General features: G+C 45.7%; 1 protein-coding gene across 4 annotated transcripts in view; it reads right to left on the reverse strand.

The window, feature by feature from the left end:
• Positions 1–16,935: 16,935 nt before the first annotated feature.
• LOC140404466 (coiled-coil domain-containing protein 85C-like) overlaps positions 16,936–27,786 on the reverse strand; it is a 274,572-nt gene continuing 263,721 nt past the window's right edge. For all 4 annotated transcript variants that reach the window (XM_072493061.1, XM_072493051.1, XM_072493080.1 and 1 more), the window contains 3 exons: positions 26,870–26,971; positions 24,175–24,276; positions 16,936–21,677 (listed from right to left, as the gene is read on the reverse strand). In XM_072493061.1, the coding sequence (XP_072349162.1) occupies positions 21,588–21,677; positions 24,175–24,276; positions 26,870–26,971 (294 nt within the window). In that variant the 3' untranslated portion in view covers positions 16,936–21,587. The remainder of the gene's footprint in view (positions 21,678–24,174; positions 24,277–26,869; positions 26,972–27,786) is intronic.

Genomic DNA, 27,786 nt, shown 5'->3' on the forward strand with positions numbered 1-27,786 from the left:
GCTGAGGAGATTTGGCTTTGGAGATGGGTATATCAGATGGGTACAGTTGCTGTATAGGGCCCCGATGGCGAGCGTGGTCACGAATGGACGGGGTCTGATTATTTTCGGCTCCATAGAGGGACGAGGCAGGGATGTCCTCTGTCCCCGTTATTGTTTGCACTGGCGATTGAGCCCCTGGCCATAGCATTGAGGGGTTCCAGGAAGTGGAGGGGAGTACTCCGGGGAGGAGAAGAACACCGGGTATCTCTGTATGCGGATGAATTGTTGCTATATGTGGCGGACCCGGCGGAGGGGATGCCAGAGATAATGCGGATACTTGGGGAGTTTGGGGATTTTTCAGGGTATAAATTGAACATGGGGGGAAAGTGAGTTGTTTGTGGTGCATCCAGGGGAGCAGAGCAGAGAAATAGAGGATTTACCGTTGAGGAAGGTAACAAGGGACTTTCGGTACTTGGGGATCCAGATAGCCAAGAATTGGGGTACATTACATAGGCTTAATTTAACGCAGCTGGTGGAACAGATGGAGGAGGACTTTAAGAGATGGGATATGGTATCCCTGTCACTGGCAGGGAGGGTGCAGGCGGTTAAAATGGTGGTCCTCCCGAGATTCCTTTTTATGTTTCAGTGCCTCCCGGTGGTGGTCACGAAGGCTTTTTTCAAAAGAATCGAGAAGAATATTATGAGTTTTGTGTGGGCCGGGAAGACCCCGAGAGTGAGGAGGGGATTTTTGCAGCGTAGTAGGGACAGGAGGGGGCTGGCACTACCGAGCCTAAGTGAGTACTACTGGGCCGCCAATATTTCAATGGTGTGTAAGTGGATGGGAGAAGAGGAGGGAGCGGCGTGGAAGAGATTGGAGAGGGCGTCCTGCAGTGGGACTAGCCTACAAGCTATGGTGACGGCACCGTTGCCGTTCTCACCGAAGAAATACACCACAAGCCCGGTGGTGGCTACATTGAAAATTTGGGGGCAGTGGAGACGGCATAGGGGAAAGACGGGAGCCTCGGTGCGGTCCCCGATAAGAAATAACCATAGGTTTGTTCCGGGGAGAATGGATGGGGGATTTGGAGCATGGCAAAGAGCAGGGGTAGCACAATTGAGAGATCTGTTCGTAGATGGGACGTTTGCGAGTCTGGGAGCGCTGACGGAAAAATATGGGTTGCCCCAAGGGAATGCATTTCGGTATATGCAACTGAGGGCTTTTGCGAGGCAACAGGTGAGGGAATTCCTGCATTCCTGCAGCTCCCGACGCAGGAGGTGCAGGATAGAGTGATCTCAGAGACATGGGTGGGGGATGGTAAGGTGTCGGACATATATAGGGAAATGAGGGACGAGGGGGAGATCATGGTAGATTAGCTGAAAGGGAAATGGGAAGAAGAGCTGGGGGAGATGAGGAGGGGCTGTGGGCTGATGCCCTACGTAGGGTAAACTCATCGTCCTCGTGTGCCAGGCTAAGCCTGATACAATTTAAGGTGTTACACTGGGCGCATATGACTGGAGCACGGCTCAGTAAATTTTTTGGGGTAGAGGATAGGTGTGCGAGATGCTCGAGAAGCCCAGCGAATCACACCCACATGTTCTGGTCATGCCCGGCACTACAGGGGTTTTGGGTGGGGGTGGCAAAGGTGCTTTCGAAGGTGGTGGGGGTCCAGGTCGAACCAAGCTGGGAGTTGGCTATATTTGGGGTTGCAGAAGAGCCGGGAGTGCAGGAGGCGAGAGAGGCTGATGTTTTGGCCTTTGCGTCCCTAGTAGCCCGGCGCAGGATATTGTTAATGTGGAAGGAAGCCAAACCCCCGGGTGTGGAGACCTGGATAAACGACATGGCAGGGTTTATAAAGTTAGAACGGATTAAGTTCGTACTAAGGGGTTCGGCTCAAGGGTTCACCAGGCGGTGGCAACCATTCGTCGACTACCTCACAGAAAGATAGAGGGAATGGAAAAGAAGAAGACAACAGCAGCAACCCAGGAGGGAGGGGGAGAGGGGGGGGGGGAAGGGAGGAACCGGACGGACTCTCAGGGATGTTATTGTACATGTATAGGCACTTGTTTTAGGTAATGTATATTGGACTGTTGGATTGTATCTTTGGAGAGTATTTATTTTTGACCAGGCAGTTGCCATTTAGTTTGGTTTCTGTTTATATATTATTTATTTATTTGTTTAAAACTGGCCAATGTTATTTATATTGCTTTATTGTTGTTTAAAAGAAACACTACGTACTGTTATGTTTGGCCAAAAAATCTTGAATAAAATATATTTATAAAAAAAAGTTATCTGGAGTAGATTTTTTAAAATACCCTTAAGCTTGAATATTACTAATTTGCAGGAGTTTGGGTAATAAGCTACAGTATGGGACTAAAACTAAATGGATATATGGGATTAAATTAGGGGGTTATTTCAAAGAGCAGATAGGAGCATGATGGACTGAAGTGTCCCCAGCCCTGTATAATTCTGCCTCAGATGTCGGTGTTTTCTGCATTTTATTTCTATCCTCCGCCATTCATGGTGGTGTCATTGTTTCTGAGAGAGAGCTGCCTAATTTATCGAACAATTGTAAATTCCACCCCAAACCAAAGGCACTGGTGCAAATAAACATCAAACAGTCCGAAGAAAGATAGAAATGATGCAAGCCGCCTCATCAATCCTCTTTTGCAGCATCTATTTCTAACCTGGTTTCAAACATCTATCTCCCATGATGTGAAGATGCCGGCATTGGACTGGGGTTAAAAGTCCCAACAGGTTTGTTTCAAACACTAGCTTTGGACCCACGGCGAAGAATCACTGAAACGACTACACGCTGACATCAATAAGTTCCATCCCACCATCAGACTCACCATGGACTACTCTCCAAAATCAGTTGCACCCTTGGACACACTCATTTCCATGAAGGACGGTCACCTCAGCACTTCGCTTTACCGCAAGCCCACGGATAACCTCACGATGCTCCACTTCTCCAGCTTCCACCCTAAACACATTTAAAGAAGCCATCCCCTATGGACAAGCCCTCCGTATACACAGGATCTGTTCAGACGAGGAGGAGCGTAACCGACATCTACAGACGTTGAAAGATGCCCTCATACGAACGAGATATAGCACTCGACTCATCGATCGACAGTTCCAACTCACCACAGCAAAAAACCGCACCGACCTCCTCAGAAGACAAACACGGGACACAACCAACAGAGTACCCTTCGTCGTCCAGTACTTTCCCGGAGTGGAGAAACTACAACATCTTTGCAGCCTTCAATACGTCATCGATGACGATGAACATCTTGCCAAGGTCATCCCCACACCCCCACTACTTGCCTTCAAACAACCGCGCAACCTCAAACAAACCATTGTTTGCAGCAAACTACCCAGCCTTCAGAACAGTGACCACGACACCACGCAACCCTGCCATGGCAATCTCTGCAAGACATGCCAGATCATCGACATGGATACCACCATTACACATGAGAACACCACCCACCAGGTACGCGATACATACTTGTGCGACTCGGCCAACGTTGTCTACCTCATGCGCTGCAGGAAAGGATGGCCTGGAGCGTGGTACATTGGCGAGACCATGCAGACGCTGCAACAATGAATGAACGGACATCGCGCGACAATCACCAGGTAGGAATGTTCCCTTCCAGTCGGGGAACACTTCAGCATTCAGCCTCTGATCTCCGGGTAAGCGTTCTCCAAGGCGGCCTTCAGGACGTGCATCAACGCAGAATCGCCAAGCAGAAACTTGTAGCCAAGTTCTGCACACGAGTGCGGCCTCAACCAGGACCTGGGATTCATGTTGCATTACATTCATCCCCCACCATCTGGCCTGGGCTTGCGAAATCCTACCAACTGTCCTAGTTTGAGACAATTCACACCTCTTTAACCTGGGATTACTCCTCTCTCTGCATCCGTAAAGACTTAATTACCCTAACCATCTCCCAGTAAGTGGTTTGTTTGCTCTGACCTAAATGTACACTTTGTAATGTGTGCTTTTATTCAGCAGGGGGCGCATTAGCACCACAAAGTTTGTCAGGATGATGAACTAGGATTATTCTGCATTGTACTTCCTTCAAATCATTTTAATTTTACTTTTTTAATATTTTTATTGGCATTTTCCAACTTTAACAGTATCACAGTTTAACATATAAAGCATAAAGCACGTGTTATTTACAAAGTAGCAGCTCGAGTGTGTCTGATCTTTACAAGCAAGTTCGTGTCAAAGAACAAAAAAGTACAGCGCAGGAACAGGCCCTTCGGCCCTCCAACCCGTGCCGACCATGCTGCCCGTCTAAACGAAAATGTTCTACACTTCGTGGATTCGTATCCCTCTCTTCCCATCCTATTCATGTATTTGTCAAGATGCTCCTTAAATGTCACTATCGTCCTTGCTTCCACCACCTCCTCTGGCAGCAAGTTCTAGGCACCCACTACCCACTGTGTTTAAAAAAAACAAAAACTTGCCTCATACATCTCCTCTAAACCTTGCCCCTCGCACCTTAAACCTATGCCCCCTAGTAATTGACCCCTCTACCCTGGGGAAAAGCCTCTGACTATCCACTCTGTCTGTGCCCCTCATAATTTTGTAGACCTCTATCAGGTCGCCACTTAACCTCCGACGTTCCAGTGAGAACAAACCGAGTTTATTCAACCGCTCCTCATAGCTAATGCCCTCCGTACCAGGCAACATCCTGGTAAATCTCTTCTGCACCCTCTGCAAAGCCTCCACATCCTTCTGATAATATGGCAACCAGAATTGAACATTATACTCCAAGTGTGGCCTAACTAACGTTCGATACAGCTGCAACATGACTTGCCAATTCTTATACTCAATGCCCCGGCCAATGAAGGCCAATGTATGCCTTCTTGACTACCTTCTTCACCTGTGCCCCTTTCAGTGACCTGTGAACCTGTACACCTAGATCGCTCTGACTTTCAATACTCTTGAGGGTTCTGCCATTCACTGTATATTCACTACCTGCATTAGACCTTCCAAAAATGCATTACCTCACATTTGTCCGGATTAAACTCCATCTGCCATCTCTCTGCCCAAGTCTTAAAACTATCTAAATCCTGCTGTATCCTCTGACAGTCATCATCGCTATCTGCAATTCCACCAACCTTTGTGTCGTCTGCAGACTTACTAATCAGACCAGTTACATTTTCCTCCAAATCATTTATATATACTACAAACAGCAAAGGTCCCAGCATTGATCCCTGCGGAACACCACTGGTCACAGCCCTCCAATTAGAAAAGCATCCTTCCATTGCAACTCTTTGCCTTCTATGACCCAGCCAGTTCTGTATCCACCTTGCCAGCTCACCCCTGATCCCGTGTGACTTCACCTTTTGTACTAGTCTGCCATGAGGGACCTTGTCAAAGGCCTTACTGAAGTCCATATAAACAACATCCACTGCCCTACCTGCATCAATCATCTTTGTGACCTCCTCGAAAAACTCTTATCAAGTTAGTGAGACACAACCTCCCCTTCACAAAACCATGTTACCTCTCACTAATACGTCCATTTGCTTCCAAATAGGAGTAGATCCTGTCTCGAAGAATTCTCTCCAGTAATTTCCCTATCACTGACGTAAGGCTCACCTGCCTGTAGTTCCCTGGATTATCCTTGCTACCTTTCTTAAACAAAGGAACAACATTGGCTATTCTCCAGTCTTCCAGGACATCACCTGAAGACAGTGAGGATCCAAAGATTTCTGTCAAGACCTCAGCAATTTCCCCTCTAGCCTCCTTCAGTATTCTGGGGTAGATCCCATCCGGCCCTGGGGACTTATCTACCGTAATATTTTTCAAGACGTCCAACACCTCGACTTTTTGGATCTCAATGTGACCCAGGCTATCTACACGCCCTTCTCCAGACTCAACATCCACCAATTCCTTCTCTTTGGTGAATACTGATGCAAAGTATTCATTTAGTACTTCGCCCATTTCCTCTGGCTCCACACATAGATTCCCTTGCCTATCCTTCAGGGGCCAACCCTTTCGCTGGCTACCCTCTTGCTTTTTATATATGTGTAAAAAGCCTTGGGATTTTCCTTTACCCTATTTGACTTTTCGTGACCCCTTCTAGCCCTCCTGACTCCTTGCTTAAGTTCCTTCCTACTTTCCTTATATTCCACACAGGCTTCGTCTGTTCCCAGCCTTCTAGCCGTGACAAATGCCTCCTTTTTCTTTTTGACGAGGCCTACAATATCTTTCGTTATCCAAGCTCCCGAAATTTGCCATATTTATCCTTCTTCCGCACAGGAACATGCCGGTCCTGAATTCCTTTCAACTGACATTTGAAAGCCTCCCACATGTCAGATGTTGATCTACCCTCAAACATCTTCCCCCAATCTAGGTTCTTTAGTTCCCGCCTAATATTGTTATAATTAGCCTTCCCCCAATTTAGCACATTCACCCTCGGACCACTCTTATCCTTGTCCACCAGAACTTTAAAACTTACTGAATTGTGGTCACTGTTCCCGAAATGCTCCTCTACTGAAACATCTACCACCTGGCCGGACTCATTCCCCAATACCAGGTCCAGTACAGCCCCTTCCCTAGTTGGACTGTCTACATATTGTTTTAAGAAGCCCTCCTGGATGCTCATTACAAACTCTGCCGCATCCGGGCCCCTGGCACTAAGTGAGTCCCAGTCAATATTGGGGAAGTTGAAGTCTCCCATGACAAACAACCCTGTTGTTTTTACTCGTTTCCAAAATCTGTCTACCTATCTGCTCCTCTATCTCCTGCTGGCTGTTGGGAGGCCTGTTGTAAACCCCCAACATTGTGACTGCACCCTTCTTATTCCTGATCTCTACCCATATAGCCTCGCTGCCTCTGAGGTGTCCTCCCGTAGTGCAGCTGTGGTATTCTCCCTAACCAGTAGCGCAACTCCGCCACCCCTTTTACATCCCCCTCTAGCCCGTCTGAAACATCTAAATCCTGGAATGTTTAGCTGCCAATCCTGTCCTTCCCTCAACCAGGTCTCTGTAATGGCAACAACATCATAGTTCTAAGTACTAATCCAAGCTTTAAATTCATCTGCTTTACCCGTAATACTTCTTGCATTAAAACATATGCACTTCAGGCCACCAGACCCGCTGTTTTCAGCAACATCTCCCTGTCTGCTCTTCCTCAGAGCCATACTGGCCCGATTCCCTAGTTCTCCCTCAATGCTTTCACCTTCTGACCTATTGTTCCGGTACCCACCCACCTGCCATACTAGTTTAAACCCTCCCGTGTGACACTAGCAAACCTTGCGGCCAGGATATTTATGCCTCTCCAGTTTAGATGCAACCCGTCCTTATATAGGTCACACCTGCCCTGGAAAAGCTCCCAGTGGTCCAGATAATGGAAACCCTCCCTCCTACACCAGCTGTTTAGCCATGTGTTTAGCTGCTCTATCTTCCTATTTCTAGCCTCACTGGCACATGGCACAGGGAGTAATCCCGAGATTACAACCCTAGAGGTCCTGTCTTTTAACTTTCTGCCTAGCTCCCTGAACTCCTGCTGCAGGACCTCATGCCCCTTCCTATGTCGCTAGTACCAATATGTACGACGGCCTCTGCCTGTTTGCCGTCCCCCTTCAGGATACCTGCTACCCGTTCGGAGACATCCTGGACCCTGGCACCAGGGAGGCAACATACCATCCTGTGTCACGGATACAACGATTTTTACAAGCGGTCCCTCCATCTCCTTCCCCTGTTGGAGGCATGTTCTGCTTTTTTCCCCCCGCTGGAGGTTTTATTTTTAGTTTGGGAGGAGGAGTCTGTGTGCCTCCCCCCAGTCTGCCTCTTTTTCTTGTACGTGTCTTCCCTGGTCTTTCTCTCTCTTCCGCCCCCCCCCCCCCCCCCCTCCCCCTTCCTAGTCGCTGTTTGCCTCAAACTGATCTTGGAATGGGCTGGTGAATGGCCCCATGCTTTGTGGAAGCCCTCGTCCAATCGCCAGCCAAGCAGGATTCTCCAGTGGGTGATTAGGGATGCGAAAGCCAGGGCGTTGGTCCTCTTCCCCAATGAAGATCTGGCTGCTCCAATACCCCGAAGACTGCCGCTCTCGGGCATGGCTCCACCCTCACCACCACAGCCTTGGACTTAGCCTCGAAGAAGGCTGTCCAGAACCTGACGCGTCTGGGGCATGACCAGAACATGTGGGCATGGATGGCCGGGCCTCCGTTGCACAGTTCACACTTGTCCTCCACCTCCAGGAAGAACGTGTCCTAGTCAGGTGGATGGGTATGAGAGCCAAACACTGGGTGAGGGGTCTTCCTGGAAGGGAACGACCTTCCGTGCCTAGTGCAGGAGGAGGAGGAGTTGGCTCTGCTCAGTGCTTCCCCAATCACTTCCGCCCCAATTCGTACTCCCATTTCTGTCCAGCTTCGACCAGTGGTAGTCTTGCCCTATCTAGCAGCCGTCCGTATATGTTCCCACCGTCTAAGGTTACGAGTCTGTCCCCTATATAGAGGTCCCTAAGCGCTTGGGTCTCCCTGTCCCATCTCCATTTTATAAAGGTGGTGTCGAGCATGGCTGGTGGGAATTTGTAGTTGCCGCAGATGGGGGCCATGGAGGACATCTCGGATTAACCAAAATGTCTCATTTGGTTGCACATCTTCAATGTGGCTCCCACCACTGGGTTGAATGTGTACTTCTGTTGGGGATGGGGGTGCTGCTGTGGCAAGTGCACGGAAGGTCGTTCCCTTCCAGGAAGACCCCTCACCCATTGTGTTTGGCTCTCATACCCATCCCCTCATCCTGTCAGCTGTGGCCACCCAGTGGTTGTACTGTAGACTTGGCACAGCTAGACCGCCCATGTTTTCCTCCTTTTGTAGCATTGACTTAGGGATCCTCTGGTTCTTACCACTCCGTGCACACACACACTAACGTCATGATCATTTTATCTGTGCTCTGGAAGGCTTTGGGGATGAAGATCGGTAGAAATCAACATGACGAGGAACCTCAGCAATACCAGGGTGAGTGGGAGTGCATCCCATCTCTGCAGGTCGCTTTTGACTTCCTCCACTGGACTGGTCAGGTTCCACTCTGGGGTCTCCCTTTGTTTCAGGACCCTCAAGTGCCTGCTTGTGCCATCTGGTTTCCTCAGCCCATTCCTCCCCTGCCGATGCCTATTTGATACCCAGCTCATTTTTCCTGTTCTGTTCATTTTGTGCCCCCTCCCTACCAGGAGGTGCGCTGTGGTCCCCCTTGCTTTCTGCCTTCCCATGGTAGCTATTTCGGAGGGTGTGGTGGCCCTCCTCCCTGGGTTGGTCTAGCCCCTTCCTCAAGGGGTAATTTAGTATGGCCAATCCACCTAACCTGCACATCTTTGGGTTGTGGGGGTGAAACCCACGCAAACACGGGGCGAATGTGCAAACTCCACACGGAGTTTGGGACCTCAGTGCTGTGAGGCAGTAATGCTAACCACTACGTGTGCTGCCCTCAACTTCAGCAAAGTTAAGGGGAGAAATAGAATCTACTCAAAAAAAAAAAAAAATTGTGATTTACAAACACAAAACCTTTCCTTGCAAATTGTGTTGAACGTGTCAGATTTTAATATTTGCTGGTTAAGTTGGGGACAGGTATCAGGATAAGCTTCTTCCAAGCTGCACAGTTGATACCTAGTATGGGTGTTTTGGGCACAGCAGCGTGAGCAAAGCAACACTGGAATCAATCACAATACGATAAACATACTGGGATGGAAAGAACCAAACATTTGTAATTGAAGGATGGCTAGTGTATCCTCATCTTCGGAAGTTTGAAAAATAAAGGCACACACAGAAGCAGAGTGAATCGGTATGTTTATTTTGTTTTTAAAGCCAGCTAACAGTGAGACATATTTCCTTTCATTGTTAACTAAAATATTGAAGATTAAAATTGTTCTTTTAAAAAAAAATACACTTCAGGGGCAGGGAAATAAATGGCGTGTTCCATTGAAGATACAAATCCATGCCAGGCCCACACTGTTCAATATGTACAGAAAGAGCAGTCAAAAACAGCAGCACTCATTGTTTACAGAATCAGCATGCACATATACAGCAGGTAAAATAACAGCAGGAATTTCCCCCATCACAAGTTCCACAGTGAAACCTCAGTTGCAAATCTGCTCAAGTAGTTAACACGGTCGCTTCACAACCTTTATCAAAATATTCATCTTTTATATTCACAGTTCATCTGCTCTCGTTCTCCATTTCTCCAGTTTGCATTTACACACATATATTTCTACTGATAATTCCCTAAGAAATAAACCCAATATTTTTCATTCTTTTAAAAAAAAAAAAATATCCACCTTCTTCTGCCTCACCCTGCCCCTGGAACTGCTGTTATCTCTCAATGCAGCTTCTTCAAGAAGCATGGGTGAGTTGGAAGTGATCTGCCACTGGGTGTGGGGATGGGGATTGAGAGGGGTGGGGGGGATATTAACCTAGGATTCTATAGATGGTTAAGTTCCACCTTAATAATTATCATTTATCAGGCCGAAGGGCCTGTTCTGTGCTGTATTTTCTATGTTCTATGTTCTAATGTTGCTATTTAGGTGGACCTAAAGAAATAAACAACCACAATATTGCCATAGTGGTATGTACAGATATTTGGAAACATGCATTCTTAGCAACATTCAACACAACTTTGGTACTAAAAGAAAAGTGATGTTTTATTTCTTGACGATTTTCTTCTTCCCGTGCCCTCTCTTGAAAGCATTAACCCCCAAACCTGATGCACCCGTTTGGGTCTTTGTGACCTATCCGTGGGAAAAAATGAAGATTTTGGGAAGGGAAGAATAGTTAGCCTGAGACTCGAGGCACAGCCAGTCAAATTCTGAAGTAGAAAACAAATAGCAAAACATAAACTTAGCAAAAATTGAACACATCAACGCCTAAAGCAATGTTGTTCTGCAGGAAACAACTTATGTAGTTTAACTTAGAGATGTTTTGAACCCAGATTGCTTGGTTTTTCTATATAATTCCCATCTAAAAGCAACCTTTGACTCCGAGCTTGACAACATGGAAACCTGCCTGCGCAATATCATCACATTTGACTGATTAACTGCACTTCAGTTTCGGACAATCAGCTACAACGTTACTAGCATTGCACGTAGGAATTGAGGGATACCATGGCAACCTTCTCTGCTTGCTACCTCTGGTTTTGCAAGTTCTGGAATAAAGCTTGATTCATGCTCAGTTCAGTTTTTGTTCAGGGCTCGGTATTAAGCTAAAGGCTCAGAATCTACAGGCCAACATGCATGTGCACACAAAGAGAAATTTCAAGCGAGCCGACTGCTCAGCAAATTACAGGGGGAGATGGATTTTGTCACTTTTGAGTCTAGTCAGGTGGATAAAGACACTTTACATTTTCATGTTTCCCCGTGGCTTTGGGGCACAAAGAGAAGTATTGATTAAGAATATCCATAGAATCCATAGACACCCCACAGTGCAGAAGGAGGCCATTTGGCCCATTGAGTCTGAACCAGCCCTCCGAAAGAGCTACCTACCTAGGCCCACTCCCCCGCCTTATCCCCGTAACACCACCTAACCTGCACACCTTTGGACTGTGGGAGGAAACCCACGCGGACACAGTCACCCAAAGCCAGAATTGAACCCAGGTCCCTGATGCTGCGAGGCAGCAGTGCTAACCACTGTGCACCGCAGTGAAGTATCATGTATAAATATCAAGCTTGTTTGATACAACAGGAATATTAATACTTTGCTTCTGGGCATGATTTAACTAAAATGAAAAGAGTCCTGTGGCGGGCGCGTTTAGCCAGGTGTTTCTAGTGCCATGAACAACCTGGCTATTAAACGGGACTCTACTTCATTTCTGGGCCTCAGCGAGGAATGCCCAGCCAAGGCCGCACTTAGTCCCATTTCCTGCACTAACAACCTCAGCTCAGCCCAATCTTTGAACCTCCACCACGGCCCCATGGATTCCACCCACCCCCCCGCCCAACTTACTAATGAGGGCGAGGGTGTCCTCAGCCCCCCCCCCCCCCCCCACCCTACCTCATAAGGGCAGAGCACCTTGCCACTGCCAACCTGGCACCCTCTCGTGAGATTTAACGGCCTTGTTGCATCCAGAGTCAGGCGTGACGAGGCTGGTAAATCAGGCCCTGTCTTTACCAAGGAAGAATATGCTATCCAAGCCATGCTGGAAGGGGAGATCATTCAGACACTAGAAATTTTTAAAATTGATAAGGTGGTGGTATTTGACGGGCTGTCTCAAAGTTGATAAGGCACCAGGTTCATTTGAGATAAATACTGAGGGAAGTGAGAGCAGAAATTCCAGAGGCAATGGTCATAATTTTCCAGTCTTTCCTTAGACTCAGGGATGCTGCCAGAGGACTGGAGGCGTTACTCAAATGTCCCCCCCAAAAAGTGGAAGAATGAGCCCAGCAACCACAGGGCAGTCAGTTTAATTTTGGTGTTGGAGGAACTTCGACAAATACGGGACAAAATTAATAGCCTTTTGGCAAATGCAGGTTACTTAAGGAAAGGCAGCATGGATTTCCTAAGGGAAAATTATGTTTAACTGACTTGCCAGAGTTTTTGAAGAGGTAACGGAGAGGATTGATGAGGGCAATGTTGTTGATGTGGTGTACATGGACTTCCAAAAGGTGTTTGATACAGTGCCACACAGCAGGCTTGAGCGCAAAATTACAGCTCATGAAATAAAAGGGACGGTAGTGACATGGAATTGGCTGAGTGACAGGAAATGGAGAAATGGAGAGCGGTTGTTAAGGAATGTTTTTCAGGCTGGAGAATGGCTTATTGTGGAGTTCCCCAGGGGAATATATATTAATGGCCTCGACCCAGGGCACAATTTTAAAAGTTGCAGTTGTCACAAAGCTCAGAAGCATTATGAACTGTGAGGAGGATAGTGCAGAACTTCTAAAGGGCATGGACAGATTGGTGGAATCGGCAGACAGGTGGCAGATGAAGTTCATTGCAGAGAAGTGTGAAATTATTCATTTTGGTAGGAAGAACATGGAGAGACAATACAAAATAAGTGTACAACTCTAAAGTGACACAGGAGCAGAAGGGACCTAGGTGTATTATAATAATGATAATCTTTATTACTGTCACAAGTAGGCTTACATTAACACTGCAATGAAGTTACTGTGAAAATCCCCTAGTCGTCACACTCCAGCACCTGTTCGGAGACACTGAGGGAGAATTCAGAATGTCCAATTCACCTAACAAGCAAGTCTTTTGGGATTTGTGGGAGGAAACCGGAGCACCCAGAGAAAACCCACGCAGACACGGGGAGAATGTGCAGACTGCGCACAGACAGTGACCCAAGCCGGGAAATGAACCCTGGTCCCTGACACTGTGAAGTTACAGTGCTAACCACTGTGCTATCGTTATAAGTGCATAAGTAATTGAAGGTGACAGAATGGGTTAAGAGTACAGTATGCTCGATTAAAAGTGGTCTACAGTATAAGAACAAGGACATAATGTTGAGCTTGTAAAGCACACAAGTTCAGCCTCAGCTGGCATATTGCTCCCAATTCTGGGCACCACACTTTGGGAAGGATATGAAGGTTTTGGAGGGAGTACAGAAAAGATTAATGAGAATGGTTCCAGCGATGAAGAGTGGCAGTAAAGAAGGTAGATTGGAGAAGTTAGGACTTACATTCCGAGGAGTAAAGAAGGCTGAGACGAGGTATTCAAAATCAGGAAGGGTCTAGGCAAAGTTGATAGGGAGAAGCTGTTCCTGGCCAGGAAAGATCGAGAGGGCACAGATTTAAAGCTATTTGAAAAAGAAGCAAAAGCGATGTGAGAAAAAAAACTTTTCACACAGGGAGTGGTTAAGGTCAGGGATGCACTACCTGGGAATGTGGCGGAGGCAGGTTCAATCGAGGCTTTCAAAAGGGATCTAGTCTGTTATCTGAAAAGGAAGAATGTGAAGGGTTACGAGGAGAATGGCACTAGGTGAATTGCTCATTCAGAGAGCTGGTACAGACAGGATGGGCCGAATGGCCTCCTTCTGCACTATAACAATTCTGTGAACTCCAATGCTGAAATCAGCGGCTAACCAAGCACTGTGGCCACTAGACAGACATGACAAGAGCAGGCTGGAGATATTTTCCCCCTCCCCCGGGAAATGGTCTAAACTTTCGTTCCTCATCTGTGAGGCAACACTGTGAGTTACTTCAAGCCAGCGCGATAGTGTGTTCTCTATGGTCCGCATGCATGCAAATGTCCAGCAGAGATCACTGATTAGGGATCGGGAATAGGAATCTCACCTTTCAGTATCCCAAGGCTGTTCAACCACTAGAGTGCCCGAATCACAACAGAGACCAAAGGAACATGGAAGCAGGAGCAGGTTGTTCAATTAGATCATGGCTGATCCGTTTTAATCGACTTCGCAAAATATCATTTGACATCATTACCCACCAAAAACCTGTCGATCTTGGTCTTTAAAGCTCCAGCTTCCATACTGTTCTAGGTGAGAGCATTTCAGGAATTGAACTTAGAACAGTCAGGTCTGAATGGTTTAAAGATACAGCAAATGGTGCCTTTCCTCAATAGGTCATCAGGGAACTGGTCTTAATTACTTCTTTAAAGAACCTGCAGTTCCAATATGTACAGACATTGCAGAGAAAAAGATATCCACAGGCCACAGAATCTTAGAATAGCAAAATCATTTCCATTAGATACCTATTAGGTAGCCGACCGAGAGAAATGATTAATAATAGGTTGAGTAAGAATAGGTTGAGTAAGAATAACTCATTTTTATCATTACTTGTTAAATGGTGAAAGAAAACCCAATCAATATGATTTATTGACTGGCCACAGAGAGTGCGAATTGGAATTATTAAGGGATTGTGGAGATCAACAGTCGTAGTCAATTAACCAGAAGCCTTTCAAGTATATTCCATTTGAGCCAAGCAGCGTAAATCATCCTCGAACTAAACGCCTACCGTGCAAGAACAAAGATTAATACTTAGATTCACAGACGGAACAAGTTGCTGAATGACTCCCATCCATCCCAATATTCTCTCGCATAACACCATCAGAGCACCCAGACTCCGAGTCCAGTTGTGGCCACACCATGATACATGTGCTTTCTCAAGGCACAGAATAAAAGGGATGATTGTTCACACTTTGTGTGAAACTAGACTAACACGGAAAAGGAGATTGGAAGGTGTCCATTAGACTTCCAGCCATCTGAATGACTTTTGTCAATAGTCTTGGCATGGTATCTATCAGCAGAAGTGCAGCAATCAAGCTTCACCCTTTGGGAGATTCAGAAAGGGGAATATAGCTGTAAATTGTCCACCCAATATAAGCACAGATAATGTTACCACAATGGGCGCCTTAAACTCTATAACGGCTCTAACAGTCCTGTACTCAAATTCACTGCTAATAAGCAATGGACCACCACACCAATAAGTTATCAACGGTGCCAAAACATGCCAATCCAATAACCTGGAAGGAGCTTTGAACTCAATTCCATAACCTGACCGGTTTAGTTATTCCCAAATCTTCCCACTTGTTTCAAATGCAGACTCCAGCATGAACAAGAAAATAAATTCAATTATTTTTTAAACTTTGTTTTTCTAAAAAGGAAACCCTCACTATCTTATGTACATCACAACAAGGTGCTGCAAGTATATTTGGTTATTAAATGCTGATAGCATTGAGTGAACCAGCTCGGTGACTGAGCTGAAGGAGAGCGATTAATCACCTAACAGCCACTCCCCCCACCCCCGCCGTTAACTATTGCTTATATACTGCCAGCTCAATTTGTCTTCAGAGACACCTTGCCCCAATCACAACAGCCGTTACACATTAAACAGTTTAAAAAGAAATTGAGGAAACCAAATTATCAGAGTTCCGACTGAGATTCTCGACCTACAATTTTAACCGTTGTCTTTTTTCTTTCCATATCCTGATGGTTCTGCTGTGAATTCCTGTTTTTATGTTAGAGCTATTGATTATTGAAAGCAGTAATATAAAAGCAAAAAAATCTGGATGCTGCAAATCTGAAACAAAAGCATAAAATGCTGGATAAACTCAGCAGGTGTGGCAGCATCTGTGGAGAGAGAAACAGGGTTTTTTTCCCCTCGTTTTTTATAATAAATTTAAAGTGCGCCCAATTCATTTTTTTCAATTAAGGGGCAATTCAACATGGCCAATCCACCTAGCCTGCACATCTTTGGACTGTGGGAGCGAAACCCACGCAAACGCAGGGAGAATGGGCAAACTCCACAAGGACAGTGACCCACAGCCGGGATCAAACCTGGGACCTCGGCACTGTGAGACAGCAGTGCTAACCACTGCGCCACCGTGCTGCCCAAAGAGAAACAGAGTCAACGCTTCGAGTCCGCCTGACTCTTTTTCAGAGCTCTGAGCTTCTTCCCCTCTGGGAAAAAGCTGCCAGACCTGCTGAGTTTTATCCAGCATTCTTAAATATTGCAAGTGTTTGTTTTTTTAGTTGTTCCAAAGTGAGGGTAATGGAAAAGCAACATAACTTATTCTGTGAGAAGTATTTCAAGAGCCTTTAACTTTTTTAGTTTTGCCAACAGTCTTCCTTCAGCCACAAAAACAAATAAGGCGTCAAGAGGTCTGGTCAGAACCATTACTGCAGAATAAAATCGAAGATTTGAAATTTAACGGAGTTTGGGATCAAACGAAAATACGTTGAAAAGGCAAACCGAGAGTCTTGTTGCTGTTCATTTCCTGCTCCTGGACTATGTGCGCACGTGGCGAAAAAGGGGTCAGTGTCTTCAAGTAGAATCAATCCATCCACAGCCACTAATAATGTTGTCTGCAACCTGTTGCCAATTAAAAAAATAGAAGGCAATGTGCCGTCAACTGAAGGGAGAGGACGTCAGCAACAAGTGGAAGAAACTTTAAGAATTTACCCTTTCAGAACAAGTGGGCCATCTATATTTTCCCGCAGATTTCTTTTTGATGGTGGGAGTGTGATAAATGAATGTAATGCCCTTAAAAAGAAGATAATTCTACTAGCTTTATTTTTAAACCCACTGCAGCAATCAAATCAGAATCATCTACAGAATAGGATTGAGCCTATCGTTCCTCGTCAGGAGCAGACATTTTTCAGTAATGCTAAAAGAGAATTACATAATATATAAATTTGCTGTGATAAATTTATACCGCAATATTACTCAAATATTACACCGTCAGAAAACAATATTGTCTTGGGTATTTATTCCAGTGTACAGCTCCTACATTGCAATATTCTGAGGTAAAATATAAGCTTTTAATTCTCCAGGTTTCAGAGAACGTTGCCGGAGGTATATTTACAAGGAGGTTAGTGCACAAAAAAAAAATACAGCTGCCTTCCGAGTCAGATTTTCAACATTCTAGTTTGAACAATGATCAGATTGAAAATAAAAATATTATTGTTCACGTCTTTGGACAAATTGATGAATGAAGTTGTTTTTGGAGCACATTGGCTGGAAATGGGCCTGTAACAAAATGTCGCCAGGTCCACCTCAGTCCGGTCATCTTTAAGAGCTCCAAATGCCTGGGGATATTGTGAATCTCATTCTCATTTTACGCTCTTTAGTTTAACCCTGTCAAAATTTTTAAAATCAGCCTACTGTAAGCACAAAAGGCTAACCCAGGAGCAATGGATTTAGTGCACGTTCACAGCAAGGAATCCTTAACCTGTTACAATTCCCAGAAGTCTTTATGGTTTCCATAAAGTGAAGAAGCCAACATGGAAAATTCACTATTTCAAAATAAAGTTTCGATTTAATATCTCCCGGTTTGTATCGCGCCCGCCCCGAGACCGGAAATTTCCGCCCAAGGTCAATGGAGCTTTAAACTGTCCGTCGAATCTTACGTTCCGCCCACGACGATTCGCGCAGCAGGTGGAACCTGAATATTTACCCCTCTGCTTCGCACTATCTGAATGCAGGCCTCTGCCACCCTGAACCAACAAGACAACAAACACATCTCTTCACTTCCCTTCTCTACCATCAGGATCACCTTCCCAGAGCTCCAGCTGGGTCTGCAAGCCCGGCGTGTGGGGGACTACGAGGGTCTGTCAGTGTCATAATAATAATCGCTTATTGTCACAAGTAGGCTTCAATGAAGTTACTGTGAAAAGCCCCTAGTCGCCACATTCCAGTGCTTGTTCGGGGAGGCTGGTACGGGAATTGAACTCATGCTGCTGGCATTGTTCTGCATTACAAGCCAGCTATTTAGCCCACTGTGCTAAACCAGCCCTAGCGTCATGTTGGCGTCAGTCGAGTACAACTATTTTGCGAATCCTGAGCTACAGTTTTCTCCGCTTTCCTGTTCTTTTCCTTGTCGTTCCTCTAACCTGGAAGGTGTTGGGATTCTTGCGCTGCAGTTTTCCTGTAGCTCACTTTAAATGATCTTTCTTCACTGGAGACCCTGGAAAGTGAGTTTCAATCAGCTATACAATGACAGGGGGTTCAAGTCTGATCCAATCTTCAACTGGTAGTCTTACATATACAAGCACACCACCACAAGATATTTATCGCATCCTAGCCCAGATATATGAAGACGACTTATAATACCCTCAACTTCTGCCTCATTCAATAACCAACTAGATTAGACTGTAGGTCAAACCAATGGGTTCTTGCTCTTTTTGGTCAAATGTCAGATGTTACATTTGCTCCGAGTACACTTTCAGTCAACCATACTCCTTCCTCCTGCGTAGTGCTGTTTTCTGAGCAGAGCTATATAAATATTATAATCCAACTGTTTAATCCAACTCTGGTAGCAGCAGTGGAATATTTTTTGTTCAGGATCAAGTGCAGCAACGTTTTTCCATTGGTGCATAATTTGTGCCAATATGCTTCAGAACTACTAGGATCAGATTACACTGGAGACAAGTCAGCTAAAAGTAAGTAAAGCCGTCACAGTCCCAGATGACCAGAGGTTGCTTTCCCCTTTTTAAAAAAATTTAGTATATCCAATTCATTTTTTCCAATTAAGGGGCAATTTAGCGTGGCCAATCTACCTATCCTGCACATTTTTGGGTTGTGGGGGCGAAACCCACGGAAACACGGGGAGAATGAGAAAACTCCTAACAGACAGTGACCCAGAGCCGGGATCGAACCTGGGACCTCGGCGCCGTGAGGCTGCAGTGCTAACCACTGCGCCACCGTGCTGCCCTGGCTGCTTTCCCCTTTGAGGATCACCACATCTCAGGCGAGGGGCAAGGTTAAGAAACCTCAGCCGGTACAAGAATTGAACCCGCGCTGTCGGCCTCGCTCTGCATCACGAACCAGCTGTCTAGCCAACTGAGCTAAACCGGCTACCACTGTGTCAGCGACCAGTATAAGGAAAGCAAGTTGAAACCGGCAAAATAAACACACTCCCAACCACAGGTCACTTGAGAATGGCAGTCAAGCAACTAAATAAAAAATAAGATCAGGCGCAGGCAGAAACAGAATTCAAACTATTGTGCCCGCTGTTGAACACTGATGCATAGAATCAGTTAAAATTAAAATGCATGTCTTGCTGGGATTGTCCCCGGTGGGGGGCAGGGTACAGACTGCGCAGTCAAATGTAGTCTCTTTCTTCAGGCACTCCCCAAGTGTCTTCTCTCCTCTTTTAAGGCAACTCCTTAAAGCCTACTTCCTTGACTAAGTTTTCGGTCACGTGTCTCAACGTCTCCTCTTTCTCCTCCTTTGCCTCAGTGCCCATTTTAATGATTAACACTCCTGCAAAGAACCTTGCAATGTTTTACTGCACCAAAGATACAATATGAATCTGAGCCGTTACTATTTATGGAAGCTTCACTCCAGGGATTGTACGCTCAAGCTGGACCAACACTGCAAGAGTGTTGTTCCCCAGGTGAGATGTTAAAGTGAGGTACCAGCTGCTATTGCCGGTGAACATGGCACTGGCACTATTTGAAGAACAGAGAACTATTTTGACCAATATATATCTCCGTCAACCCTCAAAACTGTCTGTCTGACTGGTACTTTATGTCACTGCACTTTGTGGAGTCTCTCCCCCCCCCCCTCCCCCCGCCTCCCCCCATCATTCACATGCATGAGAAAATCATGCAGGTCACTCACATTAGCACCCAGAAAGAAACATACCCCACGATGGAACTGAACAGAAATATGAAGGCTGTGGAGTTGAGGAAGGAATGAAGCAAAACAGCACAATGTAGGAACTAAATTGCAGAGGTTAGGTACTGGGTCAAATGACCTTTTCCCATGGTTACACTGGTACGTTTGTATATCTCAGGTCTAAAGATTTACGAGCTCCAAAATCCTACGAAAACAACCTCATCAATGAACATTCCTGAACATCCACTGCATACTCTTAAGCGTTCAATTTAAAACCAGCCCTGATCCCAAACGCCTGTTAAGTCAGTCCCTCTAACACGGAGTAGCTGGTACCGTGTCATTCTCCGTCCCACAGTTTAAAATAGTACTACTTATAAGTATTCTAGTTATTCCCGGCCTGTTACCATTTCAAACTCAAAGCCTCACCGTCGCCTGTTAAAGACAGTATTCAATCTGATCACATAAGGGACCTTCCAAATTTAAAGTGGGCACAGTAAGAAGTCTTACAACACCAGGTTAAAGTCCAATCAAAGGTTTGTTTTGAATCACTCGCTTTCGGAGCGCAGCTCCTTCCTCCGGTGAATCAGGTGAATTTAAAGTGGGAAGGGATCAGGTGAATGTGCAATACTTCAATGATTTTGGTTACATCAGATTTGCACAGCTTGTGGCCACCTGCATCAGAATAGGGGGCTGGGAAACTGCAACTATAATTTTGCAGTGTGGGCTGAGTGATTAGAATTCTGAAAGTAGACTAAATCAGAACAAAAGCCAGCAAGGTAAATTCTGGTTGTTGAAAAGAATACTATCCTTTTAACGAAAACTATGTTTTCTCCTTAATTGCTGCACCTTTTAGCAGCGAAAATAACATCTTTTCAACCCTTTCAGATTCTCTTTTCTTAGGGCTACACAGGTCAATGACTTTCTGAGCCAAAGCTGGTTCCAGACCTTTTCAGCGGAAGCTGTTTACCTATATACTGAGAGGTGAGTGTTATCGGAGGGCCAGGTATTCCTCTATATGGAAACGTGACCCTTTCACATTGGTTCTGCTGAACAGCCTCTACAGAACCATTGCTGCATATGCTGGGATGAGGATTTGTTTATAATACCTCCCAGCAATACTGTCCTATCCAAGTAATTTAATGAGGAAACACAACACTCAAAGGAGCTTGCTTATGATGGGGTCATAACAATCGTTAATGTGAATGGGACAGCCAGGGAGCGGGGTGGGGAGATTATTTAACATTATCCAGAGATCAACGTATTGAGATTAATCTCTCTACACAGACTCCATTAAATCAATTCATGTGACTTCGGTATGCTGTGCAGTACACCTTACCAGAGCGGCACGTACAGTCAGCTATATATGAGGAATTTACATTTGCTTTGTGGTCAGCACATTGTAGAACTCGCCACCACTAGGGGAAAAGTCAGCATTTTTTCTTCACATTTAGACGGTAGATAGGGGCCAAGTTGAGTCAATGGCCAGGATTACACTTCTCAGAAGTTCTATTCATTCCACTTGCGTACAGATGCAATGAGAATGTGTTTCCATCCTTCGCACAAGTCCATGCCTTGCAGGCAACTGCACTACAAAGGTCCCTTGAACTGGTTGCCCGAGAGATGTTGCCTGATGGAAGGGTTCGAACCAGCTGCATCTCCGAGCTTACGCCAGACCACCTGAAAGGTAAACACAGGTAGCAATGTTACACTTCAACAAAAGCTGGAGACAGGCCCACTCTTTTTTTTTCTTTCCATGCTCTAAACACACCATTATAGGAATGAACATAGCCAAAGGTGTAGCCCATTCACCCCTCAGGTCTGTTCTGCCATTCAGTTAGACCATCATGCACGCTTCCTCTTTCCAAATCACAAGACTACGCAAAAATTGAGTTTCGTTACACAATTTCTTATTCTCTCCTTCTCACCCTGATCGTTATAAAACACTGACTCCTTGGAGACAGAATGTCAGTGAATAAAGCTCCCTCTGGTACCTCACCAAGTAAAAGTCCAGGCTATCAGAGCTGAACCCAATCCCATTTGGACTTGTACTTCCAACACCAATTGATGAATAACAATCAGGCAAAGGGATGCTAGACAACATCATCTTCATCGGGGAGGCTGAAACCAATTACTGTGCTTTTGCTACAATCCCACCTGAAGTCATCAACTTCAACACTAACCAGACCAAGCTTGAGATCACAAGAGAATCATAGAATTTACAGTGCAGAAGGAGGCCATTCGGCCCATCGAGTCTGCACCGGCCCTTGGAAAGAGCACCCTACCCAAGCCCACACCCCCACCCTATCCCCGTAACCCCACCCCACCTTTTTGGACATTAAGGGCAATTTGGCATGGCCAATCCACCTAACCTGCACATCTTTGGACTGTGAGGGGAAACCGGAGCACCTGGAGGAAACCCACGCACACACGCGGAGAATGTGCAGACCCTGCACAGACAGTGACCCAAGCCGGGAATCAAACCTGGGTCCTGGAGCTGTGAAGCAATTGTGCTAACCACTGTGCTACCGTGCTGCCCTTTCAGAGAAACCATGTAATGTTCTTTATTTTAATTTATTTGTTCCTGGGACGTGGGCTTTGCTGACTAGGTCAACATTTATTGTCCACACCTAATTTCCCTTGAGAGGGTGCTAGTGAGCCACCTTCTTGATCATCTGCAGTTCATGGGTTGTAGGATCGCCCATAGTTAGGGAGGCAGTTCCAGGATTTTGATCCAGTGACAGTGAAGGAACGGAGAAAAATTTCCAAGTCAGGATGGTGAGTGGCTTGGAGCGGAACTTGCGGTGTTCCCATGCATCTGTTGCCCTTGTCATTCTAGGCGCTAGAGGTTGCGGGTTTAGAAGGTGCTGCAAAAGGAGCCTTGGTGAGTTTTTGCGTCCATCTTGTAGATGGTACATACTGCTGCCACTGTTTCAATGGTGGAGGTAGTAAATGTTGAAGTGGTGAATGGAATGTCAATCAAAAGGGTTGCTTTGCCTTGGATGGTGTCAAGGTTTGAGAGTGTTATTGGAGCTGCGTTCATCCAGGCGAGTGGATAGTATTCTATCACATTCTTGACTTGTGCCTTGTAGATGGTGGACGTACTTTGGGAAGTCTGTCTCCACAGAATTCCCAGCCTTTGACCTGCTTATATAGCCACAGTATTTATATGGCTAGTCCAGCTTAGTTTCTGGTCCGTGTTAACCCTCAGCATGTGGGGTATATAGCAATGGTAATGCCATTGAATGTCAACGGGAGATGGTTAGGTTTTCTCTCTTGTTGGGGATGATCATTGTCTGGCACATCTGTGGCACAAATGATGCAAGCCTGAATACTATCCAGGTCGTGTTGCATTTGGCCAGGGACTGCTACAGTATCTGAGAAGTTGCTAGGTGGTAATCAGCTGGGGGCTTCCTTGCCCATGTTTGACCTGATGCCTAAAGGACATTAGTGAACTAGATGAATTTTTCTGACAAATCAACAACGGTCATGGTCGTTATTACTTTTATTTAGCTTTTAATTTCCGATTTTTATTAATTGAATTTAAATTCCACCGGCTGTCCTGCGATGTAAACCCATGGCTCCAGAAGATTCGCCTGGACCTGTGGATTACTCAGTCCAGTGACACTATCACCACACCACCCCCCTCACCTCTCACTGGCTACAGGTCCTGCCTGATTTGCTGTACGTCTCCTGAATATTCTGTTTTTTTATTAATCGTGACCAGTATAAAGTCATTGGAAATATTGTGGACCATGCCACTACACAAGCTGATAGCTAATTCAGCAGAGTTAATCTTTCTGATTTTATTCCAACAGAATCTTGTGTTGGGTAAGACTTTTCTGGCTAATGTATGTTCCAACATTGGATAAACACAAGGGGGTAGAGTTTGATTTTGTGTGGTAGTGAGAGTCTGGATATACTGAACCAGTGGCTTGTTTCACACTTCCCCCAACTTTGACAGGAAAGAAACTGGGAGATGTAAATGAGCTGCCAATTCGCTATGCTCATCTTGCACTATCGCACATAATCAAACTCCAAATTTTTGTTTCTTATTTCCTAAATATGACTGCCGTGTGGATTCCCATGGCGAGAGGCCTGTTGAAAACATGCAAAGCTATCTGATATTGTCCTGTTCTGGTACTGTTTCACATTGCTAAGACAACAGAATCCTTACATTACACATCTCGCGAACAATGGCCTTTTCCTTCTCGCTCAAGTCATCGTGCTCACAGTCTTCAGGCAACTGTCTATCCAGGTTGTCATGAACTTCCAAGACCTGGAAACCCAAGATTTACATCAAGTTAACAGTGAAGAAACTCTGGGTCACATGTACTTCAGAAAACAGCTTGAGCACTTAACTCTTTGTAGTTTCACAGAAATGTCTAGCAGTGTGTAACCTAGCTTTCTAATTAGTCTCATGAAGGGTTCCCGCTCAGTCAGTTGGTTAATGCAGTGTTAGTGTAGGTCTGAGCCACAGGTTTGGTGCCTCACTTTGTACTAAATTAACGGATTAATAGGACAGGAAGGGAAAACTAACAAAATCAAAGAGGGAGCCTGATTTCCCTTGAGTGGCCCCTGACTCATGTTTGAACATGTGGCCGCGATGCCCTCCAGTGTCAATCAGCCTGTTGGTAATCATTCTCCAAGCTCTCACCTGGGCTACATGAGCTAAATTATCAGAACAGCCCTGGTGCTGAGGGTTGGTACTTCACCAAGAGTCCTCTGGGAGAGGAATTTTTTAAAAAAGCTTAATATTAATAATCTTTATTGTCACAAGTAGGCTTACACTAACACTGCAATGAAGTTACTGTGAAAATCCCCTTGAAAAGGAAATTACGTTTTAAACTTAAATGCAGTGGCAGTGCATATTAATGGGTAGAAAGTTGGCTTGGGCAATAAGATCAGAAAGGGCATTACTGCATTGTTTGCCTAATATACAGCCCAACCCAGATTGTGCTCTACTGAAGTCAATGGAACCGAATAAAGGACATATTCACCAGCCAAAACACACACACACTAGGTCATTCAGTCCCTCCCGCCTGCTCCGTCACTTAGTTAGGTTATGGTTGATTTATAACTCAATTGCCTCAACATGTTGAGGTTCCATTATCCTTAAAATCATCGCTGGACAAAAATCTAACAAGTTCCGCTTTGAAATATTCTGACTCTGTGATGTGACAGGGCCATAAAAATCGTAGAGCGATTGTTCGCACTGTTGCTTCACAGCTCCATGGTCACAGGTTCGATTCCTGGCTTGGGTCACTGTCTGTGCAGAGTCTGCATGTTCTCCCCGTGACTACGTGGGTTTCCTCCGGGTGCTCCGGTTTCCTCCCACAAGTCCCGAAAGACGTGCTGTTAGGTAATTTGGACATTCTGAATGCTCCCTCTATGCTATCCGAACAGGTTCTGGAAAGTGGCGACTAGGGGCTTTTCACAGTAACTTAATTGCAGTGTTAATGTAAGCCTACTTGTGACACTAATAAAGATTAGATTCTTATTATTAAATCTCACGAGAGGCCTTGCTGCAGACACCCTGCTAAACGCGCTCAAAACGAGACACTTTTTTTTTCCACATTAAATCGCGCCTGCAGTATTTTGTGGGAAAATCCTGCAATTGTGGAATTGGATCTACAAAACACCGGCAAATCTCTCAATAAAAGAAAAAAAAACAGAAAAACAGAAAGTGACTTTTTACGGGTAGATTTTATGAATTGCTGCTGCAGCATTGGGGCTGTGAACCCGCTATTCAATGGGAATTATCAATGGTTAATCCCGCAAGTGGGGTTTGCTGTAGCTTGTGCCTGAATCCCTGCTGTGCGTCCGCGGCAAGCAATGCTCAGTGCAGATTGATGACACAACCCTGACCCTTAAAGGAATGGACCCAATATCAGAGGAAGGGAATACAACCATCAATACATTGTTTAACATTCCCAGTATCCAATAAAGAGAAGCATGGGGTAAAAACAGATTTTGCTTTGTCCATTGTAAAATAGTGGCCTTGTTAAATCCTCTGTAAGGAATCTTCACTTTAGCACTTGGGAAACGGACTGCGTAGATTTGACACGAAGAGTGAACGGAATGGGGGCGGGGGAGGAATGGGAGGTAACAGGATGAAGCTACAACATTAAAGATCTAACAAAATGATAACTTTCTCACACAATGGACGCAAATAACTTATGAGCAGCAGGTGCACTCAGGAAGGCACCTGTCCCCCCCCGTCCCCCCCCCCTGGTTTTGGATGACCATCACACTTTATTGGTGGTGGGGGCGGGTGCTGTTTTAAGAGCAAGAGAGAGTAGAGGTGATAAAAGACCTATTGATAAAGTATGGTTCTTCTATTGGCTAATCCACAGAATGACACGGGCCCCTCTTTAGGGTTAGCCCATCCCCCCCAGATGGAGCTAAGAGTGAGAAGCAATGTGCCTGGGGGAGGAGGGGGGCCACGTGGGGGGGGGGGGGGGGGGGGGGCAGGGCAGACAGCAAGAGAGGGAACTGGACACTAAAGTGATTAAAAATAACCCTGTGAATTAAATGAAAATAAACTCTGAAGGAAACACAGCCATTATTTTGGGTTATTTGAGGGACTGTTTTAGACATGGGTGATTGACACAGGACTGGCTGGGTGGTTTTGTTTTGTAGTCACTGATTACCTTTGTCAATCAGACAAAAGAACACAAGGTTTAGGCTGTGCTTTCACCCTCTTTCCAGGTACAGGAAACAAACATTTTCAGTCCTCCAGTTGACAAGAATCACTTTGTTATTCTTTTGGCGGTCAGCTCAGCCCGCACCCTTGGCAAGGACCAGTTTCTTCTACTTCACTCAATAAAGGCATCTGCTTGGGGGAAACAAAAGGGGCTGCAGCATTTTACCTTCATCGCATGCACTACAGCTTCTGGCTTTTGGGCAGTTGGGATGAATCCAGGTGGCGCCACTGGAAGATTGGGGTCCCCAGTCACCAGCCGCGGAGGACCCTGTTTAACAAACACAAACGTTTTGAGTACACTGTGTACATCAGCAGGATGCAATGGGGGGTGGAGGAAAGCCAGGGATAGAGAGCGAAAAGAAAGGAGAAGATGGCAAGAAAGGAAGGGCGTAGATTTGGGAAAAGGGGGGAACGGAAAGGAGAGAAGGAGGGGGATGGGTAGATAATGGAGGATGGGAGAGGGACAGAAGGAAAGAATGAGAGGAGGAAGGAAGGAGGGAGAATCTTTTTTTTTTAAATCACGAGAGAGAAAGCCAAGAGAAGATAGAGGCAATCAAACAAAAGGAGGTGAAGGGACTGATTGGGGAGGGGGGCGGGGGACGTGGAGCTGGGCCAAGGAACGGAAGGGAGGAGAAAGTGACAGGGTGAGCGGGATAGGGAGCGGGTAAGGAATGGACAAAGAGGAGGGAAAGAATAGGAGAGGAGGAAAGAGAATGAGGCTATGGGGGGGCAAAGGAAAAAACTTGTGCCAGATGTTGAAACAGAGGCGGAAATGGGTGCAATTTAGTAGCAACGCTAGGGGTTTTCAGCAATAACTATTATTATTTGCTTAAACTAATTGCCATCAAAATACATCAATTTTCAAATAAGGTCATGTGGTGAGAATATAATTTGTGGAACAAGATGCGATGCTACAACACAAAGTTATCCAATTTACTACGGAGCTTCTGGAAACTGATCTTCTTAAAGTAAATGGTGCAACTTAAACCTCCACAAACACTTCAACATCTCTCGCACTAAACATGAGAGGAACGGACGGCTGCATTTATCTTTGAGTGTTTTCAGTGTGGACAAGTCCGTACA

Source organism: Scyliorhinus torazame, chromosome 2, assembly GCF_047496885.1.
Source record: "Scyliorhinus torazame isolate Kashiwa2021f chromosome 2, sScyTor2.1, whole genome shotgun sequence".
NCBI classification, from domain to species: Eukaryota; Metazoa; Chordata; class Chondrichthyes; order Carcharhiniformes; family Scyliorhinidae; genus Scyliorhinus; species Scyliorhinus torazame.